This window comes from Haemorhous mexicanus, chromosome 1, assembly GCF_027477595.1.
Source record: "Haemorhous mexicanus isolate bHaeMex1 chromosome 1, bHaeMex1.pri, whole genome shotgun sequence".
NCBI classification, from domain to species: Eukaryota; Metazoa; Chordata; class Aves; order Passeriformes; family Fringillidae; genus Haemorhous; species Haemorhous mexicanus.
In genome coordinates this window covers 157,323,917-157,349,791 of record NC_082341.1, presented here as the reverse complement: position 1 = coordinate 157,349,791, position 25,875 = coordinate 157,323,917, and the positions used below count along the sequence as shown (strand labels likewise).

The following is a 25,875-nucleotide window of genomic DNA, read 5'->3' as shown; positions in this document are numbered from 1 at the left end:
AAGCAAAAGAGATCCCTGGGCACCCCCCACCATCCCAGCTCCTTGTGCCACCCCAAATTCCCAAAATCCCAAATTCCCCCTGTGCCCTTGCTCTTCCTCACCTTCCTCGCCCGGCCGAGGGATTTGGGAGCATCTCCTCCCTCCGCCTTCCACCTGAGCTTAAAATTCCCTTTTCCAGGGCTAAACTGGGATGGGAATGAGGGAAGCAGCCCGGCCCCTCTTCCCTCCCAGCTGGGCACTGCCTGCTCCGAGCGCATCCCGCTGGGAACTCCGGGGTCAGGGATGAGCCGGCAGCAGAAAAAACCCTCCCAGTGCCTGGCACGGTGCCCGGCGCCGCTCCGGCTGCACGAAAATCTCCGGGAAAAAAAGCAGGGAAAGGTGAGCAGCAGAGCCTGAAGACGTCCAGGCTTCCACCTGGAGCCGCCCGTGATCCATCCGAAATTTTCCAGCTGGGAAAAGGTCCTCAGGACAGGAATCCAGCCTCTACAATCATGCAAAAACTTGTATTTTATGTTAATTTGTAATTAAATTAAGCTGTATGATGAAATCCCGAAATCCTCCATCCTTAAGGTTTTGCTGTTCTTCACCTGCAAGTTGTGCTGTTCCCAAAAATCGACATGGAATTCTGTGGAATTCCATACATATCAATATCCCAGGGCTTGGACTGGAATTTTAAATTCTACATTCTAAAATTTCAAACGTTAAATTCCTGCTCAAGCCCTCGATTCTCAGTTTTTGTGGGATTTGGAGTTCTCACAACCCCACCACGGCCTCTCCAACCCTTCTTCCACACTTCCAATCCCTTTTCCCATCTTTTGGAAGCGTCACTTCCTCCTTGGAGTTCATTTTTTTTAGGAAGCCTTTTGATTGGCTGAAGCTGATTCCCAGAAAAAGCAGAGGGAGCGAGGAGAAATTTGCATAATTTGGGCAGTAAAATGGATATTTGGGGAGAAGGTGAGCGCCAGGATTAAACTTTTCCAGGATGATTTGATGGATACAACACAATCCATGGGATATCCAGGAAGGGGAAAATCCAGTTTGGTCTTTCTGGAGGAATTTTGGAGCAACGGGAATGTTGAAGCCCAAAGTTCTGTTGACATCAAATCTTGGTTTGGTGGATGTCCATGACTCCCCGAAGCTCCTCTGCACACAATTCCGTTCTCCAAATAAAATATTCCCAAAGGATTACACCCATCAAAATACCACCAAAAAAAAAAAAAAATTTAAAAAATTCCTCTCATTTTCCCAAAACTCACAGGGATTGTCCAATCCCTGTCTCCGGATGGCGCTATGGGATCACTTTCAGCTCCAAGCCCTCAACACCAAATCTCTCCGTGAAACATCTCCGAGGTTCTGCTGCTCCGGTGCCATCGGGCACTAATTAACATAAATACCGTAAATTGATCAAGACCAGAGGGAGAAAACCACCCCTACCATCCCTCACCATCCCATTCCCAGTTTTTTCCAGGAGGATGAATTTTTGCCGTTTTCCGGCAGCTGTTTGGGTGGGATGGTCAGGTCAGGACGTCGGTGGCCACGGATCCATAACCAAAGGATTTTATGGGATGTAGGTGAGGAGGAAACACCGAAATGAACTTGGATGATCGCTCCTGACGAGTCCCTTGGCTGAAGGTCAAGATCACCTTGCTGAAGGTGAGCTCGGGGTGGACCTTCTCCACCCGTCTTTGACCTCTTGGTTTGGGACATCCACGACGGCCGGCGTGGTCTCCAGGGAGCTCCTCCGGGATCAATCCCATCAGGAACCCACCAGGAGGAAGCACAAGACCAGAAAAACCGAGCCGGGCACAGACGACACGGATGCCAAATCCCCCAATTGAAGCAATCCCCCAAAAATAGCTCAGCTCCCAAAATCCCAAATGTCACCAAAAACAAGAGGAGATCTTTCCAGATTGGAGAGGGAGGAGGGAATGCTGGGAAAGGAGCACAGAAGAGCCTTTGTGGTTCTGAGGAATCAGCTGGGAAGAACAAAGAGACCAGAAGTGACATTTCCCGAAATAGCCGATCAATAGGGAATCTGCTCCTGCTGGCTCCGGCAGCGCCACAAAGAGTTCCAAAAACGGGGAATTTTTTTAGCTCTCGCCTGTTCCGAGTGGATTTCACATCCCCCACCAAAGCATTTCCCCCTCTTGTGTCTCCAGCTTGATGGGACACAGGGAATGGCTTCCCACTTCCAGAGGGCAGGGTTGGGGGGGATTTTGGGAAGGAATTCTTCCCTGAGAGGGGCTGGAATGGAATTCCCAGAAAAGCTGTGGCTGCTCCATCCTGGATGTGTCCAAGGCCAGGTTGGATGAGGCTTGGGCAGAAAGCCCAGCCCAGGAGGTCCCACCTCTGTGATACCACCAAGAGCAACCATCAACCCTCATCCCTTTTTTTTCCAAAAGATGGGATTTTCACCTCGTGGCTCCCCAGGGAATCACTGGTGTCAGTTCTGCTCTTCTTCCTCACTTCCAAGGGAACCAGGGAATGGACTGACCTCTGAAAATCAGGAATGGTCACATTTATGAACTCGTGGCTGGAACCGCTCTCGAAATCCGGTGTGGTGGTTCCTCACCTCCTTCCTGGGTCTCTCCAAAGCTCCTGCAAGTCCCATCCTGAATTTTGGGGCTGAATTTGTGCAACTCTGCCAAATTACATCCACTCCCTGAATCCAAGTGGCACTAGGACAACAAATCCAGATGGAGAAGGGCAGAACATGGCCAGGGCAGGACTTGGACGCTGAAGATTCCCATGGCTGGAGATGAATCCAGCAACCCCCATGAAGGCCAAAAGGTGAAAACAGATGAAAAATTACAAATTTTTGGCAAATTGCGGCTGTCTCCCAAAACAGAGGTGGCCCCATGACCACGACCACCTCCCAAACCCCGGCAGACACCAACCCACCTCCGAAACCACCTCAGGTGCCTCCACGTGAGGTTCTGTGGAGCTCCGAAAGGCGGTGCCAGGATTTTTGGGAGCCAGCCCCAATTCTCTCCTCTTTTCCCCAATTTCTTGGCTGTGAAGTGATTCCTGTTGACCACAAGAAGACTGAAGACCTCTTCCAACATTCCTGGGTGTGGAAGTCCAGGAGAAATGGAGGAAGACCAAAGCCAAGGAACCCATGCAGGTGAAGCAGCCACCATCCTGCTCTCCTAGAACACCCACAGAAGAATTCCAGGATTCTCCCTGCTCAGGGATTGGACATCCCAGCTCTCTACAAAGAGCTGGAACACAACAGGGCACCTTCTCCAGCTCCAAAGCCTGGAATGATGGATTTGCAGCAGCTTTGGAGAACTTTGGTGCCACCCCTGCTGCTGAGAGGAGAAAGGGAGAAGAAGGTCCTTGATGTTGAAGACTTTTGGTCTAAAATCCAGCTTGGGCAGCCTTGGACCTTTCATCCATTGATTGGCCAACGCAACCACGGGATGAAGACAGGAATTTGGGATTTCTCCCACAAACAAGCGGATTTCCCAATGGGAAGATTGATTGATTGATTGATTAATTGGTTTTGGATTAGCAAAGAGTTCAACTCCCTCGACGGAACGAGGACGTGAAGCAGCTCCGGGGACCACAAATCCACAGGGAATGAAGAGGGAAAGGGTTAAGGGCAGGGACTGGGAATGATGGGATTTGGGATTCCAGGGCTTCCCGACAAAAGCCTTCCGGGCAGATGGAGCACGAGGTCACCCTCTTAATGACGCCCACTAATCTTCGTTACACTGGAAAAATCTCCCACAGGAATTGTTGGCCGGGAGCTCCAAGGAAGTGGAAAAATCCTTCCCTGCTCCCGAGGATGTTGCTGCAGCTCCTGGGGTGATCCACCAGGAGGTGGTGATGATTCCGTGGGTGAGGATCCCCAGCTGAATCCCACGGGATTTCTCAGTCAATATCCGGCTTCTCTCCACAAGCCACCTTGATCCCACTCTTTGTCCCAACATCTGGAAGTTCTCCAGCTTCTCCTTTCCCGGCCAGAGGGGATGGAGGAAGGCAGGAACCACGACCTGGATCTCACCACGCTTTCCCACCCACCAGAGAACCACAGATGAGTTGTGGGGCTCAATCCTCTGTCCCTCTGCCATTTTCCAGAAGAAAACCTCTGGAATTAGTGCCAGACTCGAGGAGAAGAGGGTTGGAAAGACCTGGGAAGGCTGTTGGCTTCCAGACCTGATTTTCCAGCTGATCCTGGAATGTCCAGGATTGTTTCACAGAGTTTGGAAGTGAGGGAGCTGTGGCAGCTCCACTGGAAACATTTGGGGGCTCATCCCACTCCGTGATGGATCGACGAAGCTTTGGTTGGGTTCCATCCTGCTCCAAATTCCTCATCTCCATGTTGGGACAACCAGAGACTTCCCAATCCCTGTCCAAAGGTCCTGGAGCGCCACCACTCTTCCATCCCAGGAAGTGTCCCAGGCCAGGTTGGACAGGCCTTGGAGAAACCTGGGATACTGGAAGGTGTCCCTGCCCTTGGAATAGTTTGGGACTGGACGATCTTTGTGCTCCCACCCAAACCCATTCCATGATCCCACGATTAATTTCGCCCCTCACAATTAATCCCATGAACAGGAATTCACCACCAGCTCCGATTCCGGCTCGCGGCGCTCACGGGGTTAAACCAAAGCACGTCCACTCACAGCTAATTAAGCAAAGCTGCTAATTAGCTCCTTGGCTGGTGGTGGGCTGGGGGAAGGGCGGCCAGGGCTGATCCATGGGTTTTTATGGGATTGGGAAGACGGAGGCGTCTCCTGGGGCACAGCTGATGCCGACAGCTCGTGACACCGAAGCTTTTAATTGCCACCAGCCCAAATCCGCCTTGTCCCCATCACCGACGAATCCTGCCGGATTCTGGCTTGGCTCTCACTGCCAATCCCTGCTTCCCAACCAAACACCTCCACACTTCCCAGTTCTTGCTCCTTCCCACCCTTCCTTGGAATTTCATCTGCCCAGCTCACGGGTGAGATCAGGTTGTCCATTGTCCATGGATTCATGGAGAGTGTTCGGCTGGCGAGGATAAAAACCCGATCCCATCGCCCTCCTGGTTCTCCCTCCTGGAAAGGTTGGAATTTTTTCCTCTCTTCCTTAGGTGGCAATTAATTCCGACGTTTCCCAGGAGGTCATTCAGAGGCAGTGAATTCCAGGGAAAGGCGGGATGGAATGTGATGGAGACCAGCTTGGAACTGCTGGAAAACGTGCCGGGAAAAGGAATGAGGAGCATCCCGGCCTTCCCGGTCACCATCTCCAACAGGGAAAGCAAAGGAAGAGCTAGAGGTGCCTCCACTCATCCTCACTCTGGAAAAAATCCAGGAATTTGGGGTTTTACCAAAACCCGGAGCAACCAGGCAGGGAGCGACTCCATAAATCCCCAAAATCCGGCCTGATCCTCATCTTGGACTTTTGGGGTTTGACGAGGACCTGGTGGGGTCCAGCGGGGACTTTGGGGTTCAGGGAGGACCTGGGGGATTCAAGAAGGACTTAGGGGGGTTCAAGAAGGATTTTGGGGTTCAGTGAGGTTTTGGGGTTCCAGAAGGGATTTTGGGGTTCACTGAGGATATTTGGGGTTCAGTGAGGATTTGGGGTTCAGGAAGGAATTTGGGGGTTAAGTGAGGATTTTTGGAGCTCAAGAAGGAATTTTGGGGATCAGTGAGGATTTTGGGGGTTCAGTGAGGATTTGGGGTTCCAGAAGGGATTTTGAGGTTCAGTGAGGTTTTGGGGTTCCAGAAGGGATTTTGGGGTTCAGTGAAGATGTTTGGGGTTGAATGAGGATTTGGGGTTCAAGAAGGAATTTTGGGGTTCAACGAGGATGTTTGGGGTTCAGTGAGGATTTGGAGTTCAAGAAGGAATTTTGAGGTTCAGTGATATTTGGGTTCACTGAGGTTGGTGGGCTTCCAGAAGGGATTTTGGGGTTCAGTGAGGATTTTTGGGGTTCAGTGAAGATTTGGGATTCCAGAAGGAATTTTGGGGTTCAGTGAAGATGTTTGGGGTTCAGTGAGGATTTGGGGTTCCAGAAGGAATTTTGGGGTTCAGTGAGGATGTTTGGAGCTCAAGAAGGAGTTGGTGGGGTTCAATGAGGATGTTTGGGATTGAGGTTTTGGGGTTCAAGAAGGAATTTTGGGGTTCAATGAGAATTTTGGGGGTTTTGTGAGGATTCGGGGTTCAAGAAGGAATTTTGGGGACCAGTGAGGATGTTTGGGGTTCAGTGAGGTTTTAGGGTTCAAGAAGGAATTTTGGGGTTCAGTGATTTTGGGGTTCAGTGAGGTTGGTGGGATTCCAGAAGGGATTTTGGGGATCAGTGAGGATGTTTGCGGTTCAGTGAAGATTTGGGATTCCAGAAGGGATTTTGGGGGTTCAGTGAGGATTTGGGGTTCCAGAAGGAATTTTGGGGTTCAATGAGGATGTTTGGGGTTCAGTGAGGATCTGGGGTTCAAGAAGGAATTTTGGGGTTCAGTGAGGATGTTTGGGGTTCAGTGAGGATATGGAGTTCTAGGACTTGGGGGAGTTCCAGAAGGATTTTTGGGGGTTCAGTGAGGAATTTTGGAGCTCAAGAAGGAGTTGGTGGGGTTCAATGAGGATTTGGGGTTCAGTGAGTTTTTGGGGTTCAAGAAGGAATTTTGGGGTTCAGGGAGGATGTTTGGGGATCAGTGAGGATATTTGGGGTTCAAGAAGGAATTTTGGGGATCAGTTAGGGTATTTAGGAGGTTCTGTGAGGATTTGGGTTTCAAGAAGGAATTTTGGGGTTCAGTGAGGATATTTGGGTGTTTGGTGAGGATTTGGGGTTCAAGAAGGAATTTTGGGGTTCAAGAAGGAATTTTGGGGTTCAATGAAAATTTTTTGGGGTTCATTGAGGATTTTTGGGGCTCAGCAATGATCTGGTGGGGTTCAGTGAGAATTTTGGGTGTTCAATAAGGATTTGGGGCCCAAGATGGACATGGTAGGGTTCAAGAAGGACTTTTGGGGTTCAGTGAGGACTTTTTGGGTTCCTTGAGGACTTTTGGAGTTCCACAAAGACCTGAAGGGCAACACACGAAGGGAAGGGATGAGGAGAAGGATTGGAAAATCCTTCGGGAATAAAACATCAGTGACGCTCACTGCCCCACCCATCCCAACCCCGATCCCGGAGGGAAATTCCGGCTACCTGTAGTGCAGGAGTTGTCCTTCCGTGCTGTAATCCCGGTAAATGTCGTATTCTTTCTCGAACACGCCGGAAGGCGACGAACTGGAAAACAGGAATGGCGGATGAGGAGTTACCAAGGGACACATCAATGTCTCCTCCAGGATTCATGGAGATGAATCCCATCGGGATGGGATCCGCCTGTCCTGGATCTGCTCCCGGGGACCTGCTCGAGCCTGGAGTCGTTGATTTTTGATTTTGAGTTGTTGGCCGGATGACGACCAAGCCACCCATGGCCATGGTCTCCAGGATCATATCCAACCCTTCAAAGACCGAATTTTCCCTTAAAACATCTGAGCAGATCCCAAACATCTCCTGGCTTCATCCCACCCTTTCCGAGTGCCGCTCCCGCTCTCCAACAACCTCGGATCGTCAGAGTCAATATGGGAAGAGGAAAATCCCCCAAAAACCCATTTTTGCCACATTTTTGTCTAAATATGAGCCTGCAGAGCTCTTGTTCCCAGAAGATGGAGAAGGTCACACCACCAACCCACTCCAAGAGACACCACACTTGGAAAAACATGGGAAAAAAAAACCCCATCTGGCAGTCTGGGATGGAGTTTCCAAACTGATTTTTGGATTTGGTGGGTTCCAGTGAAGACTTGGGAATTCAGACTTGGAGTCCAAGAGGGATTTTGTGGGATTCAAGGACTTAAAGCCGCTCCTGTAGGATCAAACCCACTCTTGATCCGTATTTTTGGCTCCACACTTTTCCAATGGCCACGAATCCATGCCAGGACCCTCCAACACTTCCCAAAAATCAGGTATTGATCATTGTCTTTTCCAATATTATCCATCCCCGCTGCCAATGAGCACAGGAGAATGTTTATTTTTGCCTTAACAGCCCTTCCCGGCGGGAATGTGCTGGGATTTGGTCCCGTTTGGAAAACACAGAGCAAATATTTCTCCGCAAAATGTCTGGAGAAATAACTTTATTCCAAAAAAAACATCCCTAAAATCCCCCCAGGTTTCCTTGTTCAGGCTCGCCCATTAATAAAATTCGGATCCGACGTTGGTTTCGGGAGGGAAAAAAAGAGGGAAAAGAAACAAATCTTCCTAATAGGATAAAGCTCCAAAATTTTAGTGGAGCAAGGAGGCAACAAAATTAAGCTTCTGTCAAAGCTAATTTTAATGGGATTTAGCCCTGGAATTACGGCTATGTGGAATTGCTTAATCCCTTTTTCCTCGCCAGTGAGTGTGAATGGAATTATTCCTTCTGCTCCTCCTCCTCCTCCACCTCCTCCTCCTCCTCCTCCTCCTCCTCCTTCTCCTTCTCCAGGATTCCTTAGAGAAAGGCATCACCTCTGATCCCAGTGCTGTACCCAAATCCATGGTGGAATTTAGATGGATCCCCAAATCCACGGAGGAATCCAGATGGATCCCCAAATCCATGTCAGAATTTAGATGGATCCCCAAATCCATGATGGATCCCCAAATCCATGTCAGAATTTAGATGGTTCCCCAAATCCATGGAAGAATTCCAACTGATCCCCAAATCTGTGGTGGAATCCAGACTGATACCCAAATCCATGGTGGAATCCAGATGGATCCCCAAATCCAGGGTGGAATCCAGATGGATCCCCAAATCCAAGGTGGAATCCAGATGGATCCCATCCCTGGAAGTGTCCAAGGCCAGGTTGTGGAAGGTGTCCCTGCCCAGGAACTGGATGAGTTTTAAGGTCCCTTCCAACCCAAACCATTCCGTCATTCCAGGAGAGTTTCTGGAGCTGTTCAAGGTCCTTCCCTAGGGATCTGCTTCCCAGCACTCCACCCCCATCCTGTACAGCAGCATCCCTGGGGAAAGTCTGGTGGGAATGGTGGTTTTTCCATCTCAAAGCTCCACTGGAACCCGGTCATGGCCAAAACGGGATCGCCAAACCCAATGGACGCCGGAATTCCCCATGTGGGATGGACCAACAGCTCCTCCCACTGCCACCAGCAAGGTCCACCCCCCTCCAGGATGGAATTCCCGCTCCTCTGGATCCCAGGTTTCTGTTCCACATGCTCCTCCATCCTTTATTTTGGCTGAGCCCGAAAATGGGTGGGTTTTTCTTGGAGTTTTTCGGAGTGGTTGCTTCCAAGATCTTCCCAACCCATCGGAGCCATGGCTTGGTTTCCATCCATCCTTTTTCCCGCTGTTCCACTTCCCCTCAGCGTTAATTATCCCCATCCAAACGAGCTCCAGGATTCCTCCCACCCATCCCTGAGGAGGTTTCTGGGCAGAAGAAGTTGATGGATGAGGGAATCCATCCCGAATATTCCGACTGGGGAGAGCAGGGCAGGGAATTTCCTCAGGGATCTGCGGGAGGACAGAGCCATGGTTGCACATTCCTGGGGATTGCTTTTCCAGGATGAGCCGAGTTTTTGGGAATCATTAAAAACCACCGGACGGGATTCCAGCATTAACGAGCAGCCTCTGGAATTGGCCGGAGAGCCCAGGGCAGGATTCCCAGTTGATTCCTGGTTAATATTTAAACAGCAGCGCTGCTGGATTCCGGCTATCCCGGCTTCCCGCGGGCAGGGATGCAACGGGGCGTGGCCCCTACCCTTGGCCAGCTGTTTTTCCAAGGTTTTTAATCCAAATCCCTATGGATTTTGCTTGGCTAACAGATTCGTTGGATTAAAGGAGGAATTTTACGATGAGGGTGGTGAAATATGGGAGGATCCGTGGATGCTCCATCCCTGGAATATTCCAGGCTGGGTGGGATGGAGCTTGGAGCGACCTGGGATAGTGGAAGGTGGCCCTGCCCATGGAAAGAGGGTGGAGCTGGATGGTTCTGAGGTCCCTTCCAAGCGGAACCATTCCATGTTTAAGGTTTTCCTGCCATCTCCACCTTGGTCCAGTTCGTGTCCTCAAACCAGACGTTCCCGCCCAACCTGGCCTTGGCCAACTTGGAACAACCGGGATAATCTGGAAAACTCAACCCAAACGAATTCCAAAAGTGGGCGTCACGGGCTTCCACAAGCACGGGGCCACAGGCACCGGATTGCATCCCGGAAATCCCGACGGATAAAATCGCACGGAGCTGATCACAGGAAGCCAAACCAGCTCCAACCAAAAACCCGACCGGTTTGGAAACTGGGCTTTGGTTTTGGAAAAGTGTCCTGAGGTCTCCCCAAAATCCTTCTCCATCCAAAGCCTGCCCGGCTCCCTCATTTTCTCCTCACACATCCCGTGCTCCATCCTGGTGATTCCCCACTGGATTCTCCCAGGTTTTTCAGGTTCTGGATAACCCAAAGGCTGCCCAGTTGTGGTCAAACGAGGATTAAATCTTGGCTGGACCTTCTGAGGTGTTCCCACCTTCCCTTCCTCACCTGCCCTTGGGATAACACTTCCCAGCATTCCCAAATCCTCGGGCAGCCACCGGTTTGTCCACCCTGTGGCTACCTGGCCTTGCTGAGCTTTGGGAAGTTCTTCCCAACCTGTCCTTGATCCATAGAATCCCTCGGAGCTCCAGCCCTGCCCTCCAGCTTGTCTGGAGCCGGGGGTGGCTCCGCAGATTATTGATAAGAATCTCCAGATTATTGATAAGGGTCGGGACAGGAGTCGGGATCGGCCTGGGAGGAGCCAAACATCGGGAATGAACCTTCCACCACCACCCTCCGAGCTGGATGATCCGGTTTTAATCCATCAAATCGTGTGCCTGGCTGGATGAGGGGTACATCCAAAGCCTTTCTGGGACACTTTGAAGGTGGTTTTCCATGAATAAAGGTGATTTTCCAATAGTAAGCATGATTTTCTAATGAAAAAGATGTTTTTCTACTAATAAGGGTGATTTTCCAATAGTTAAGGTGATTTTCCAATAATGAAGATGATTTTTCATTAATAAGTGTGATTTCCCCCTAATAAGGGTGATTTTCCAATAATTAAGGTGGTTTCTCCAACAATTAAGGTGATTTTCCAGTAATGAAGATGGTTTGTTATTAATGAACATGATTTCCCATTAATAAGGGTGATTTTCCAATAATTACAGCTATCTCCAATTATAAAAAGTGATTTTCCAGTAATGAAGATAATTTTTCATTAATAAGTGTGATTTTTCCAATGAAAAAGGTGATTTTCTACTAATAAGGGTGATTTTCCAACAATTAAGGTGATTTTCCAGTAATGAAGATGATTTTTTATTAATGAAGATGATTTTTCATTATTAAGTGTGATTTTCCACTGATAACGGTGATTTTCCAATAATTAAGGTGGTTTTTCCAACAATTAAGGTGATTTTCCAATCATGAAGATGACTTTTTATTAATGAAGATGATTTTTCATTAATAAGTGTGATTTCCCCCTAATAAGGGTGATTTTCCAATAATTAAGGTGGTTTCTCCAACAATTAAGGTGATTTTCCAGTAATGAAGATGATTTGTTATTAATGAAGATGATTCTTCATTAATAAGTGCGATTTTCCACTAATAACGATGATTTTCCAATAATTAAGGTGATCTCCAATTATAAAAAGTGATTTTCCAGTAATGAAGATGATTTTTCATTAATAAGTGTGATTTTCCAATGAAAAAGGTGATTTTCTGCTAATAAGGGTGATTTTCCAGTAATTAAGGTGGTTTTTCCAACAATTAAGGCGATTTTCCAGTAATGAAGATGATTTCTTATTAATGAAGATGATTTTTCATTAATAAGTGTGATTTTCCACTAATAACAGTGATTTTCCAATAATTAAGATGATCTCCAGTTATTAAAAGTGATTTTCCAGTAATCAAGATGATTTTTCATTAATAAGTGTGATTTTCCAATGAAAAAGGTGTTTTTCCACAAATATGGGTGATTTTCCAATAATTAAGGCGATTTCCCCATAATTAAGGTGATTTTCCAATAGAAAAGGTGATTTTCCACTAATAAAGGTGATTTTTCATTAACCAAGATGCTTTTATTAATTTTAATAAAATTAATTTTCCCTGCAGCACGAACAGAAATTAATCCTGGGAACCTCTGGCACAACAACAAAACCTAACAAATTCATTTTTTTTTTAATCAATAAATCCAGCAGGTTTTGGTTTTTTTTCCCAGGAAAACAGCACCATTCCCCATCCTTCGGAAAATCAGGGAAAGTGAGCGGCCCGAAATAGCTCAGCTCCGTGGCGAAAGCCAGGAATAGAATTGAAATCCCAGCTCCAAATCCTCGGCTTTAATCGCTGCCCTTCAGACTCTTAATTACAGCCCCCACTTCCCATAAAACTTCCAAGATGGTTTTCTCTGGAATTACGCAACCGGAATTTCGGGGCCGACGCGAGTGCTCGGAGGAATTAGGGAAATATCCCAAATATCCGCCTAATCCGGGGCGGGGAATTCAAGGGAAGGATATTAAAAAGCTTCAAAAAAATTCCGGATATGAGATTTTTTTGGGTTTTTTTTTTTCCTGGGAAATATTTGAGGATGGAATGAGGAAGAGGAGCTCAGTCTTGTTTGGGTTATGCCGGGAATGTGTTTTCCACTGGTTATCCTCAAATATTTCCTCGGGTGGTTCCATCCCTCCGGAGCTTCACGGCCTTGATAAACTCAAGGATCACGACGAGGAATTGGATTGAGGAAGGAGCCTGGAAAACGGATTTGAGGATCTTGGGAGTCTTTTCCGACCTTTAATTCCATGGAAAGCTCACCCGGATGGGTGGGATGAGTCCCGGCACTGTTGGAGCACCCCCAGTGCTGGAGAAGGGGAAAGGAACCTGAAGCCAAGGGAATTTTGGAGTAGGAAAATCTCCTGTGGGGGTGACATCAAATCTTTGGATAAATTCGGGAATGCTGGGAGATCCTATCGGACAATTCCAGCAATGTCCCATCCCTGGAAGTGTCCAAGGCCAGGTTTGGAGCAACCCAAACTGCTGGAAGGGACCTCAAAGACCACGGAATTCCGACCCCTTTGCCATGGACAGGGACATCCAGCGTCACTCAGAGCTGGATTTTTGCCATGAAATGGGTGGGAATAAGCCAAAAACAGGGATAAAACACCACAAAAAAACACTGGAAGATTGAGTTTGGGATCATTCCCAACATCCTGCCCCACGATTTGGGAAATTGAGGATCTTGTGGAACCAGGGGAAGAGGCCGAAGCCGGGGAATTTCCAGGCGATCCTTAAATTTAAAAAATTTCCAGGAGAACTCAGCGGGGGTGGATCCAGCTCCTTGTCATGGATTCCAAAAGGGTGGAAAGAGGAGAGACGTCCATGTCCTGAGGCCGGGGATCCTTGGATTGTGCAAGGTGTGTCCAACGGAGGTGAAAATGGGAAACAGCAAAGCAAACAAACACTGGAATGGAATTCCCAGAAAAATTGTGGCTGCCCCATCCTTGGAAACATCCAAGGCCAGGTTGGATGGAGCTTGGAGCAACCTGGGATTTTGGGAAAGTTGTCCCAGGGGGATGGAACTGGAAAAAACAGGGATTGGTTGCCACAGGCAGCAAATAAATAGGAGGGGGAAAAAAAAAATCTGAATTGCAAGAATTCCAAGAATTCCATCCACCATTCCCTTCCAGAGCTGGATTCATCTCCAGCAAAAGCTGGAGATGCTCTGGTGCCTAAATCCTAAATTTTAAGGGAAGCCCTGGGTGTGAATTCCAATAAAAACTTTCCCACTTATCCCAAATTTCCAACCAGATGAGCTGAGCTTATCCAGAAACCTTTAAATAAGAATTTCCTGGGATGAAACCTGGACTGGGAGGTTCCACCAGGAATCCTCCAGAGCTCCTTCCCAGCTGCGGCCCTTCTGTGAGAAACTCAACCGAGATCTGGGAATCGCGGAATCTCGTGGAATCGTGGAATGGCTGGGGTTGGAAGGGGCCTTCAAGATCATGGAATTACACAGGGACACGTTCCACTCCGAGGGCAGGAGGAGCCCGTGGTGGTTTTCCTGCCCACCGGAGCCAGGGGGACGTCGGTCATTCCATCCCTTGTCCCAAGTCCCTCTCCAGCTCTCCTGGAGCCCCTTTAGGCTCTGGAAGAGCTCTGAGGTCTCCCTGGATCCTTTTCTTCTCCAGGCTGGACATTCCCAGCTCTTCCCAGCCTGGCTCCAGAGCAGAGGGGCTCCAGCCCCGACCTCCTGCTCTGCCCATCCGCCCCGTGGGTAAAACATCGGGAAGAGAAGGATTTCCAGTGGAATGCCGTGGTCTGGGAAGGGGATGAGGTTCCCACAGCGCCGGGGACTGGAAAGATGGAGAAATTCCAGGCCATCCTCTTGGTCCTTAAGGGATGGGAGGGATGAGGCAGGTGTGGGGTTGATCCAGATCCGGGTGGGAGTTTCAATGGGATCAGCAATTCCAGGCTTAAAACTTTTCCTTTTCTTTTTTTTTTTTGCTCCTTAATGGAACAAAAACTTTATCAAATTGTGGAAATTTCATGGAAATTCCATGGAAAAACTTTATCAAATGCCCAAACCCATGGTTTGGGTTGGAAGGGGAAATCCCTATCCCAGGTTAGGTCTCGGACAATTCCAGGGATCCGGAGGCAGCCACAGATTCTCTGGGAATCCCATTCCAACCCTTCACCACACTCCCAGCCAGGAATTCCTTCCCAAATCCCATCTATCCCTGCCCTCTGGCAGTGGGAAGCCATTCCCTGTGTCCTGTCCCTCCACTCCTTGTCCCAAGTCGCCTCTCCAGCTCTCCTGGAGCCCCTTCAGGCACTGGAAGGGGCTCTGAGGTATCCCTGGATCCTTCTCCAGACGAACATTCCCAATTCTCCCAAGCTCCTCCTGGCTCCTTACACCAGGAGACGTCACCCAGCTGGGAAAATCCAACATTTGGATGAAGAAAGGTCAGGAATTCCAAGCCATAAGCTCCTGCTGGAGGCAGGACATTGGGAAGGAAGCCCTTGAGGATCCTCTCCGCGCCTCGGTCCTTCCGCACGGTTTTCCAGAGCAACTCCGAGTCCTCGATTCCTCTTCCTTCTTGTCTTGGAGGAAGGCTGGGACACCCTGCCAGGACCTGGAAAACCCTGGGGCAGCAGGTGCTGCAGGGATTTCTGCCATTGATCCACCTGTTTTCCGAACCCAGGCACGGCAGGTTCTTCCCAGTGCCTCCTGGGAAAGGAAATAAATGGAGAGAATTCCAAGGAAAACTCATGGGATGCTCAAATTGGGTATTTTAGAGATTTAAGGCATCTTTTATTCCACAAATTTGCTTTTTTCTGGGATCTTTTGGAGTCAGGAAATGGCTGCTGCCTGTAAGGGGGGGATTTTGATCCCAGAAAGCTGCAGCAGGAGGATTCCAGGGATTGGGTTTTGAGAGAATTCCCCGTGGATATTCCAGCTCAGCCACACTTGGTCCAGGAAGATTTAGATGCTGCGGTTTATCTCCGATATCCCAGCGCCTTCGGAAGTGGGATGTGCAAAAAAAAAAAAAAAAAAAAAAAGGGAATCCTGAGGAATAACTTGGGCACAATTTCCCAGCAGATGGGATTTGGGTGAAGACCCCTCGCATACCAAAATTCCTGCTTTTTGGTCCAAGGAAAACCATCCTGATGGTCAAAAATCCACTTCCTTGTCCTTCAAGCTTCCCCTTGGAATTCCTCCTTGGAGAAGCAGCATCAGGGCCGAGTTTTCCATGGAAAAGGCTTCTTTTTCCCCTGCCTGACACCATCTCCAAGGATTTCAAGCCAATAACTCAGACACTTCCCGACGGTGCGGAAAATCCCAGCGACCTGACACAAAATCCAGCCGACATTCCCGCTCCGAGATTTCACGGCTGTCGAGTCACGCTCTGGAGAAAAGCTACCATTTTAACACAAGCGTGGAAAACTCCATGGAAAAGCTGGGAAATCCTGCTGGGAAGGCTCTGATGACCACCAGGACTGAGCTGCTGTTGATATCCCGGGGTTGATTCCCGAGCCGGATCCGGCCGCTAATTAGAACAAATCCCACCTTACCGTGGAGGCACAAGGTGATTCCGGTGGGATCCAGGAGCTTGGCAACGGCAAATTCCCAGGGGCTTCCAAGGGCTGCCGCATCCCTGACCCGCAAGGGTGGGATGGAACATCCCCATGGATGTGAGGAATGGATTAGGAGAGGCCTCCAGCATTTCCAGCCAAATCTGGAGACGCTCTGGTGCCTAAATCCTAAATTTTAAGGGAAGCCCTGGGTGTGAATTCCAATAAAAACCTTTCCACTTTTCCCAGATTTCCTTTTCCAACCAGATGAGCTGAGCTTATCCAGAAACATTTAAATAAGAATTTCATGGGATGAAACCTGGACTGGGAGGTTCCAGCTGTGGCTCCTCTGAAAAAAACTCATCCGAGATCTGGGAATCGCGGAATCTCATGGAATCATGGAATGGCTGGGGTTGGAAGGGGCCTTCAAGATCATGGAATTACACAGGGACACGTTCTGCTATCCCAGGTTGCTCCAAGCCCCTTCCAACCTGGTCTAGGACACTTCCAGGGATGGGGAAAATGCAGGAATGGTTTTTTTTTTCCAGCCGGGATATGAGGATCAAGGGTGGGATGCAGCCTTGGTTTGGCTGAGCTGATGGGACTCGTCCCTGTCACCTCCAGGGATGCAGATGGAAATTCCAGTCAGCAGGAATTTCTGCTCCCTCTAGTGGCATCCGAATTTTTAAAAAAAATTATTGAATTTTTAAAGGTCCAAGACCCAGGATCTGCTCAATCCCAAACCTTGGAAAGGCCAAGACCTGGAATTCCTGGAGAGGATGCACAACTTCCCATCGGCCAAAACCAACCCAGGGCTGAATTCCTTTTCTCTTCCAGGAGATTTCCAGGGATTAAAAATTCTTATTGGAGAGTCCAGCCCTCCTCCAAGCTGATCCAGCAATTTGCATCCCAGAATGGGAACAGGGAATGTGTGGGTGGAGGACACCAAGGAATTAGTGACCTGGAGTGCCCATGCTGGGTCTGATGTGGGAATTGGATCCCATGTGGGAATCCCCCCAGAGAGCTGCTGATCCCACCTTGGGAATGATCCTTTCCCCAGGAAACTCCTGATCCCACCTCGGGAATGATCCTTTCCCCAGGAAATTCCTGATCCCACCTTGGGAATGATCCTTTCCCCAGGAAATTCCTGATCCCACCTTGGGAATGATCCATTCCCCAGGAAATTCCTGATCCCACCTGAGGAATGATCCTTTCCTCAGGAAACTCCTGATCCCACCCCTGTTCTTGCAGCAAATCCCAGGGAATTTAAAATCCATCCGCCGATCCTTGTTAACCCCTCACGCTGCTTTGGCCATGGGATCCTGCTCCATCAACATCTCCTGGGCTCACTTCCCACCAGGAAAGGGGGAATTCTGCCCCTCTGACCTGCTCAGGTGAGATCCCACCTGGAATTCTGCATCCAGCTCCAGGATCCAAGATCAGGAGGATGTGGAGCTGATGGAGCCAATTCCAGAGGAGGCCATGGAGTTGCTCCAAGGGCTGGAGCCCCTCTGCTCTGGAGCCAGGCTGGGAGAGCTGGGAATGCCCAGCATGGAGAAGGGAAGGATCCAGGGAAACCTCAGAGCCCCTTCCAGTACCTGAAGGGGCTCCAGGAGAGCTGGAGAGAGACTTGGGACAATGGATGGAGGGACAGGACACAGGGAATGGCTTCCCACTGCCAGAGGGCAGGGATAGATGGTATTTGGGAAGGAATTCCTAGCTGGGAGGGTGGTTAAGGGCTGGGATGAAATTTCCAGAGAATCTGTGGCTGCCCCTGGATCTCTGGAAACATCCCCGGCCTGGTTGGATGGGGCTTGGAGCAACCTGGCATAGTGGAAGGTGTCCCTATCCATGGAAAAGGCCGAAATTCCATGATCTTTCAGGCTTCTTCCAACCCAAACCATTCCTTGATTCCGCAATTCCAAAAATCTCTGATTCCACATCCGTCGGCAGTGAACGACCCCAGACCCATCTCCCTCCCCAAAATCCCCCTGCCCCAGGAGGAACCCCCCACTCCAATTCCCAGAGATTCCATCAGAGCCTCTCCCGGGACCTCAGGAAGGCGGAACCTCCCCCGAGGCGCGGAGCCGAGGCCGCCTCTGATGTCCCACATGAAAGCACTTGCCAAGCCGGGAATTCCTGTTCCCATCCAGCCGCAGTTTCTGGCAGCAGGGGTTGGGAACGGGAATTCCACCCTGGATTGGTCTCCTCAGCCTGGCTGGGTCCTTAACGTGGTCAAAAGCATCAATTAAGAGAAGACAAATACGTTAATTAATGACCCGCCTCAGGTCTCCCAGAAAAGCTGTGGCTGCTCTGTCCCTGGAATTGTCCCAAGTCGGGTTGGGATGGTGGGAGGTGTCCCTGCCCATGGGAGGAGGAGGAAAAAGATGGATTTTATGGCTTCTTCCCAACCCAAACCATTGCATGATTCCGTGATTTGCAGCTTTTGATCCGTAAAAGATGAAACGACAACGGAGGAGTGACACGAACGTCTCCGAATGTTGTCCTTGGGAATTGTGCACTGGCTCCCTTCTCCTTCCCGAGGGAAATTATCCCTGCCAGGAGCTCCCCAGACCTGTGGGACAAGCCGTGGTTGTGGCGTGAATCATCCCCACTTCTCAGGGAGATCTTATCCAGGGAAATCATTTAAAACCATGCCGGGCTCTCAACCCGAATTTCCAATCCTAAAAACGAATTTCAGGAGGACGAGAAATTATTCCTTTAGAGAACCTTCCCGCAGGGAACATCTAAAATATCCCTGCGGTGGACAAACACCTTTTCCTAACGTTTTTCCCTCTTCCTCCTTGTTTTTTGTAGGATCCGACTCGGTGGAGACCCACCACGGCTCGAGCAGGAGGAACCACCCACAAAACACCTTCACCCAAGACCCGCAGGATTGCTCTTGGAGACCACCAGCACTGGGAATTCCCGACTTTCTCCCACCCATCCCACCTTTACCTTTCCGTTTCCTCCTTCACCACGGAATACTGGCTGGACTGGCGGCTGGAGCGCTGCTCCTGCACCTTCTCGTTGCCCTCCAGCTCCTGCTCCAAGGACGAGCTGGTGCTTCCCTCCCTGCTGACATTGCTGCTCCTGCCGGGGCTGTTTTCCGTGGAAGCCCGCGGCGACTCCGTGTTCTGCTTCAGCGTCTGCAGCTTGGCCAGCGGGATGATGTCACAGTTCTGGGGACGGTGCCACACCGTCCTCTGCGTGGTGGCATTGTAGTAGTAGAAGCGGGAGGTGTTGGGGTCGAAGAGCTCCCACCACTGGTTCTCATTGGTGCGTTTGATCCGCACCCCGGCGGGGGGGTCCCACACGCACTCCCCCGTGATGAGGTTGGCGTACATGCGCTCCCGGGTCCGAGGCTCGATGATTTCCACCCATTCCAGCCTGGGAAAGGACAAGGAGAGAAGGGAAACGTCAACCCAGACATCTTGGAAAGTCGCCCAACCCGATGATTCTGTGATTTGACGTGAGCGCGGGACGGACAAGAGCGACTTCTCAACTCTTCCTTGCACCCCTATCGAGTCTCCCACCTCCAAGACTCGATGACTTCCATCCATTCCTGGAAAAAGCCTGGAAAGGAACAGGGAGAGAGGGAAAATTCAACCAAGGTCCCTCCCAACCCCAACCACCCGATGATTCCATGGTTTGACACCAGCATGGGATGGAGAAGAGTGACTTCTCAACTCTTCTTTCCATCTCCATTGAGTCTCCCATGTCCAAGACTCGATGATTCCCACCCATTCCAGCCTGGAAAAGAACAGGGAGAGAGGAGAAGCATCAACCAAGGTCCCTCCCAACCCCAACCACCCGATGGATCCGTGACTCGGTGCTCACGGGGTGAAGAAGAGCAATTTGACAACTTCTCTTCCCACCCCTACAAAGTCTCCCGTGTCCAAGGCTCAATGATTCCCACCCATTCCAGTCAGGAAAAGAACAAGGAGAGAGGGGAAAGCCAACCAAGATCCCTTCCAACCCAGCCATCCAATGGTTCCGTGATCAACGCTCGCACGGGAGGAAAAGCGACCTCACAACTCCTTCTTCCACCGCCATTGAGTCCCGCGGAATTATTTACACAAAACAGAGGATTTTCCAAAGGGTTTCCAAACAATCCCTGGTTTTCAGCTCCCAGGGAAACCCAACAAGTCTGCAAAACACACGTCCGGGTTGGAGAACCCCAATTCCACCCCGAACCCTTGAAGGTCCAGAGCTGGGGATCAAAGCACATTCCATGAGGGAATGGGAAGGACTGGAGGGACTGGAATCACCAACCTGGAGCTGAACTTCTCCTGCACGACCCCGCAGCCCGGCGCTGCCAACCACACCACCAAACCCGGCAGCATTTCCCACAAAAACTCCAAAAATTCTGGACTTGACCTCCCCTGCTCCAGCTGGAGCAGCACAGCTCCCCGGCACTCCAAAGATCCCAAAGCTCCTTCCCTCTGTCCTGATTTCAACACCGGGAAAAGGCGTCGGCTCCGTGGGTGCCGGCACCATCCCAAAACCACCGGCCCCAACACACCTGGGCTGGGTGACAACCGCGGGCGGCACCAGCACCGAAACCTGATGGTGGCGGGGATGGAGAGGGTGAGGGTGAGGCCCAGCCTAGTCCTGGGCTCCTTGGGAAGGGATGGAAACATGGGATGGGATGGGATGGGATGGGATGGGATGGGATGGGATGGGATGGGATGGGATGGGATGGGATGGGATGGGATGGGATGGGATGGAACGGGATGGTCCCATGGGCAAGGGTCACCTTCCCCCCTCCCAGGGTGCTCCAAGCCCTGCCCAGTCTGGTCTTGGAAACTTCCAGCGTTTGTGAACAGCCACAGCTTCTCTGGGAATTCCATCCCAGCACCTCCCTACACTCACAGAGAAGAATTCCTTCCCAAAATCCCATCTATCCCGGCCCTCTGGCAGTGGGAAGCCATTCCCTGTGTCCTGTCATTCCATCCCTTTTCCCAAGTCCCTCTCCAGCTCTCTTGGAGCCCCTTTAGGCACTGGAAGGGGTTCTGAGGTTTCCCTGGATCCTTCCCTTCTCCAGGCTGGACATTCCCATCTCTCCCAGATGCTCCAGCCCTTGGAAAATCTCTGTGGCCTCCTCTGGATCTGCTCCAGCAACTCCAGGTCCTCCTGCTGTTGGATCCTGGAGCTGGGTGCAGAATTCCAGGTGGGATCTAACCAGAGCGGGGCAGAGGGGCAGAATTCCCCTTTTCCTGCTGCCCATGCTGTGGGATGAGCCCAGAACATTGGGAATTTCCAGGACCAGAGCACATGGATTTGTCCTACGGAGCTTCTCACCAACCAACACCCCCAAATCCCTTCTCCCCGGGGCTGCTCTTCATCCTTTCCCCCCATCCGTGTTTTCCTGGAATTGCCCTGACCCCCCCCCCCCCCACCTCATAAACACAACCAACGGGATTTTTGGGATCATCCATCAGCAAACGGGAGCTTAGAAATTCCAAAGAGGATTAAGAGGAGTCGTAATCCCAAGGAACCGAGAATTCCACCGATTTTTCAGATTGCCCCAAACCCTGCACTTGACACCTCGGGATAGTCCAGAGGGTACCTGAGATGTTCTGGGATCTGCATCTTTATTCAAATTCCTCTTTTGTGTGGGTTTTTATATTAAAAAAAAAAAAAAGGAATTTAATGAAGTTATTTGGGATTTATCCTCGCCTGCTTCTCCAAGGCTTTTAAGGAAGGTCTAGAAATAGATGGGGAGGAATAAAAAGCTAAGTGAGGCTTGTCAGGGAAGGTGCCACTTAAACCTGACACATCCAGGGAGTCAGACAATGATGGATCACATGGATCGCATCCCGACGCCTTTTCCTGGGAATCAGCCCCTGGAAGCTCTTCAGAAACGCCCAATTTGCAAGAAAAAAGTCCCTGGAGGGTTGTCCCAGGTACCAGCCTGGCCCTGAGCCCTCAGCTGGTCCAGCTCATTTTCCAACAGGATTTAAAAAGCTCTGGATGGACCAAAAGAGTGGGATTTTCAGGGTGTGGGATCCCAGTTTGGATCAAACCCCCCCAAAGGAGGAAAACGTGTCCAGCTCCTTTTGGAAATGAGAGGAAAATCCATAATTAGGCTTTTCCCTGCAGAATAGAGACTGACAGCAGTCAGAGGAGAGTCAGTCCTAAATCGCGGCTCGTCTCATCCCACAAAACTCGGATCCGATCTGGCACGGAACTGAAACTGGGGGCCACTTCCAGCTTTGGAGAATTGGGATTGGCCAAAGAACTGGCCAAGGTGGCCAATGACACCTGGTCTGTCCCAGCCCAGGGAAGATTTGGGATTCCCAGGATATTGAGGGACTGAGGTGTGGCCAGGGAAGGGAATGGGATGATCCTGAAGGTCCTTTCTGACCTAAACCATTCCATGTTTTTACGAGGAGCAATTCGAATTCCTGATTCCCAGCAAGGTTTTGGAGACCTCAGAAGCGGCTCTGCCACACCTGGGGGGCTCTGCTCCCCAAACTTCCCACTCCCAGAGGATCCCTTTAGAATCACAAACTAAAACATCCACGATTTCCCAATGTGTCCAAGAGCCCAAATCCCCCCATCAGTGCAACATTCCCAGGAGAGGACAATTCCCATCTTATCTCCCATCTTATTTCCCATCTTATTCCCTGCTTAAAACAAATTAAAACCTCCTGCAAAACCTCATTAAAAATTTAATTAATAATGGAATTATTAAATGGGTTGGTGTGAAAAGAGCTGTTAAAGCTCATCCGTTCCAACCCGTGCCTGATAGCTTATTTATTATTGATTAATTAATTAACGTTCATTATTACACCCTTTACTTTATTCACTATCCCCATTATTTTATTTATCACCCACTTCATTGTTATTTAATTATTACACCCATTATTTTATTTATTACTGATTTTTCAGGAATATTTGACTTAAAATATGGGAAAAAACTCCACAATTCCTCAATGCCAGACCTTGGAAAACCCGGAACCGAGTTGTTAAATGGGAAAAACAATCATGGAATGAGGGCCGGGAGGGGGGTGGATCCTCAAGAAATCCATGGAGAAAGGGAAAACTGCTCCGGTGGTTTTGCCATGGAATCGCTGTGGTCCCATCCCTGGGCCTGGGATTTTGGGAAATTGAGAGTCCTTCCCCAAAATTCCAAGGCAAGTCTGTGGTAGCGTGACTCCAGGCCCACCATGACTCAGTAACGGTGATTATCAAGGAAAATCATGGAATTTTTTGGGAAGGGACCTTTGAGGGTCATTTTTTCCAAAACACTTCCATGAGCTGGGACACCTTCCACAATTCCAGGATGCTCCAAACAGGACTTGAACAATTCCAGGGATCAAGGGGCAGCCACAGATCCTCTGGGAATTCCATTCCAGGGCCTCACAGGGGAAAAATCCTTCCCAATATCCCACCTAAATTTCCCCTTTTCCAGGGGGAAGCCATTCCCTGTGTCCTGTCTCCATCCCATCTCCCTCTCCAGCTCTCCTGGAGCCCCTTCAGGCACTGGAAGGGGCTCTGAGGCTTCCCTGGATCCTTCCCTTCTCCAGATTGGGCATTCCCAGCTCTCCCAGTCTGGCTCCATTCCTTGGAGCTTCTCCATAGCCCCCTCTGGATCTGCTCCAACATCTCCACATCCTCCTGATGTTGGATCCTGGAGCTGGAAGAAGATTCCAAGAGGGGGATTCACCTGAGCAGGTCAGAGGGGCAGAATTCCCTCCTTTTTCTGCTGCCCACTGGGAATTTCTGGGATGTGGCCACACACAGCCAGGTCAAATCCCGTTTTTTATCAATCCCTGACGACAGGAGGGAATGTCTGGAAAAATCAGAGCTCAGGACTCAGGCGGATGCTCCGGCAGCTCCTGGCCTTGATCCGTAACAACACAAACACTGGGAGCTGAGCGGTTTGGAAGAATCTGGAAAAGAATCCTGCATTCCCAGCTGGAAAAAGCCATTCCAGGACAGCGGGAGAAACCCCAGCCCTCTGCTCTATCCCGGATCCATGGCAATTCCAGCGAGGGAAAAGCGCTGACCCTAAATCCGCCTCAGGGAAAAACCAACTCCTCCATCAAAGCGAATCCGTCTCCGATCGGCTCCAGCCGCTGCTTGTTCCTTTCCAATTAAATGAAAAGAGGGAAAAGCCCAGCTCCGGGAGGCAGGAGCCGTCGGATCCGCGTGTTTGATGGAGAAGGGATGGAACCGCCCGGGCAATGTCGGGATGAGGTTCAAGGGCGGCCGCGGGGAAGAGGAGGTGTCAGCAGGAATCTCACAGGATGGTCAGGAGGAATCATGGGATGGTCTGGAAAATCATGGAATTCCACAGTCAGGGACACCTTCTGCTATCCCAGGTTGCTCCAAGCCCTTCCCAACCTGACTTTGACAATTCCAGGGATGGAGCAGCCACAGATTCCCTGGGAATTCCATTCCAGCCCCTCACCACCCTCCCAGGGAAGAATTCCTTCCCAAATTCCAATCTCAACCTCTCAATTTTTAATTCCAAATCCTTCTCTCCCTTCCCTGTTCCTCTGACAACTTGAAGCCTCAACTCTGGGTAAAGCTGATCCCGCTTGAATTTAATTTCCCTCTTTTTGGACAGTTCAGGGATTTAAAACAACTCCAACTTCTTCTCCCCAGGTCTTCGCTTGGAGCTGCTCCTTTCTGACCAAAATCCCAGGAATCAATGCCGAAATCCAATCCCGTTTCTCTCTGATCCCAAAAAACGCCTGTTCAGCTGTTTTTTTTCCCCCCTGGGCTGCAGCGATCAATAAATTCCAAATAATTTTAGGTGCGGAATGCTGGGAAATTTAAGCTCCTCCTAAGCCGGGTCAGCTCATGGAGTTAACCCCGGTGCCAGGAGTGACACCGAGGTGACACCGAGGTGGCACCGAGGGAGGGGTCGGGTCCCAGGGTGACACCGATGTGACACCGAGGTGGCACCGAGGCTGGGGTCAGGTCCCAAGTGGCTCTGAAGCCAAATTAACCTCAGTGACACCAATTCCAGCTCCTTAAAACCCAGCTTAAATCCAGCTTGGAATGGGATTGGAGCAAGCCGGTCCAGTGGAAGGCCGGATTCAAAAGTCCTTCCCGACCCAACTCATTTGATGTTCCCATGATCCTACGAGATTTTAATGACCTCGTTACCATGAAAATTCCAAAAAACCCATTAACCCACAAATTGTGGCCGATTTCTCCAAAACATCAACATGAGGAGGGTTTTTTTTGTTGGGAAAAGCATCTCCAAAGGCTGATCCAACAGAAAAATCCTCCTCTGGATGCTGATGATGACGAAGAGCTTTGTCCCTGACTTGCTCAGCAGATTCCCGGCCGGCGATTCCCGGGAACAGGCGTCGGATCGATCCCTCAGCAATGAAATAAATCCATAAAGGACTGGGTGGAAATCTGGGAGCTGATGCAGCTCCTGGGAGAGCGGGGATGGGAAAAAAATCTGGGGCTGGGAAGGCAGGGATGGGAGGAATTCCAAGGATGGAGATGTCAAGGTGCTTAAAGAAGGAGGGGGAATCATTAATTAAGGGGAAATTGTCTTTTAATTAATTAGAAATTGTCTTTAATTAGAGCTGCCCCATCCCCTCGGGGCACAACAGCTTCTCTGGGAATTCCATTCCAGGGTCTCACGGGGAAGAATTCCTTCCCGATGGCAGAAGCCTGGGAATGATGATTCCCGATTTACCACCACTGAACAGTCGCGTTCCATGGAAGCATGGAATGGTTTGGGTGAGAAGGGACCTTAAATCTCACCTGGATGTGGGTGGTGACACCTCCCCCCATCCCAGGTTGCTCCAGCCTGGATTTGGACACTGCCAGGGATGGGGCAGCCACAGCTTCTCTGGGAATTCCAT

General features: G+C 50.1%; 1 protein-coding gene across 3 annotated transcripts in view; it reads right to left on the bottom strand.

Moving 5' to 3' along the window:
• The window catches only part of ARHGAP39 (Rho GTPase activating protein 39), a 116,512-nt gene that overhangs the window by 31,000 nt on the left and 59,637 nt on the right, over window positions 1-25,875 (bottom strand). For 2 of the 3 annotated variants that reach the window (XM_059868372.1, XM_059868364.1), the window contains exons 2-3: window positions 18,992-19,423; window positions 7,127-7,207 (exon numbers count right to left, since the gene is read on the bottom strand). In XM_059868372.1, the coding sequence (XP_059724355.1) occupies window positions 7,127-7,207; window positions 18,992-19,423 (513 nt within the window). Of the gene's footprint in view, window positions 1-7,126; window positions 7,208-18,991; window positions 19,424-20,308; window positions 20,395-25,875 lie in introns of those variants that run through there. The other variant, XM_059868375.1, reaches the window with a different exon arrangement.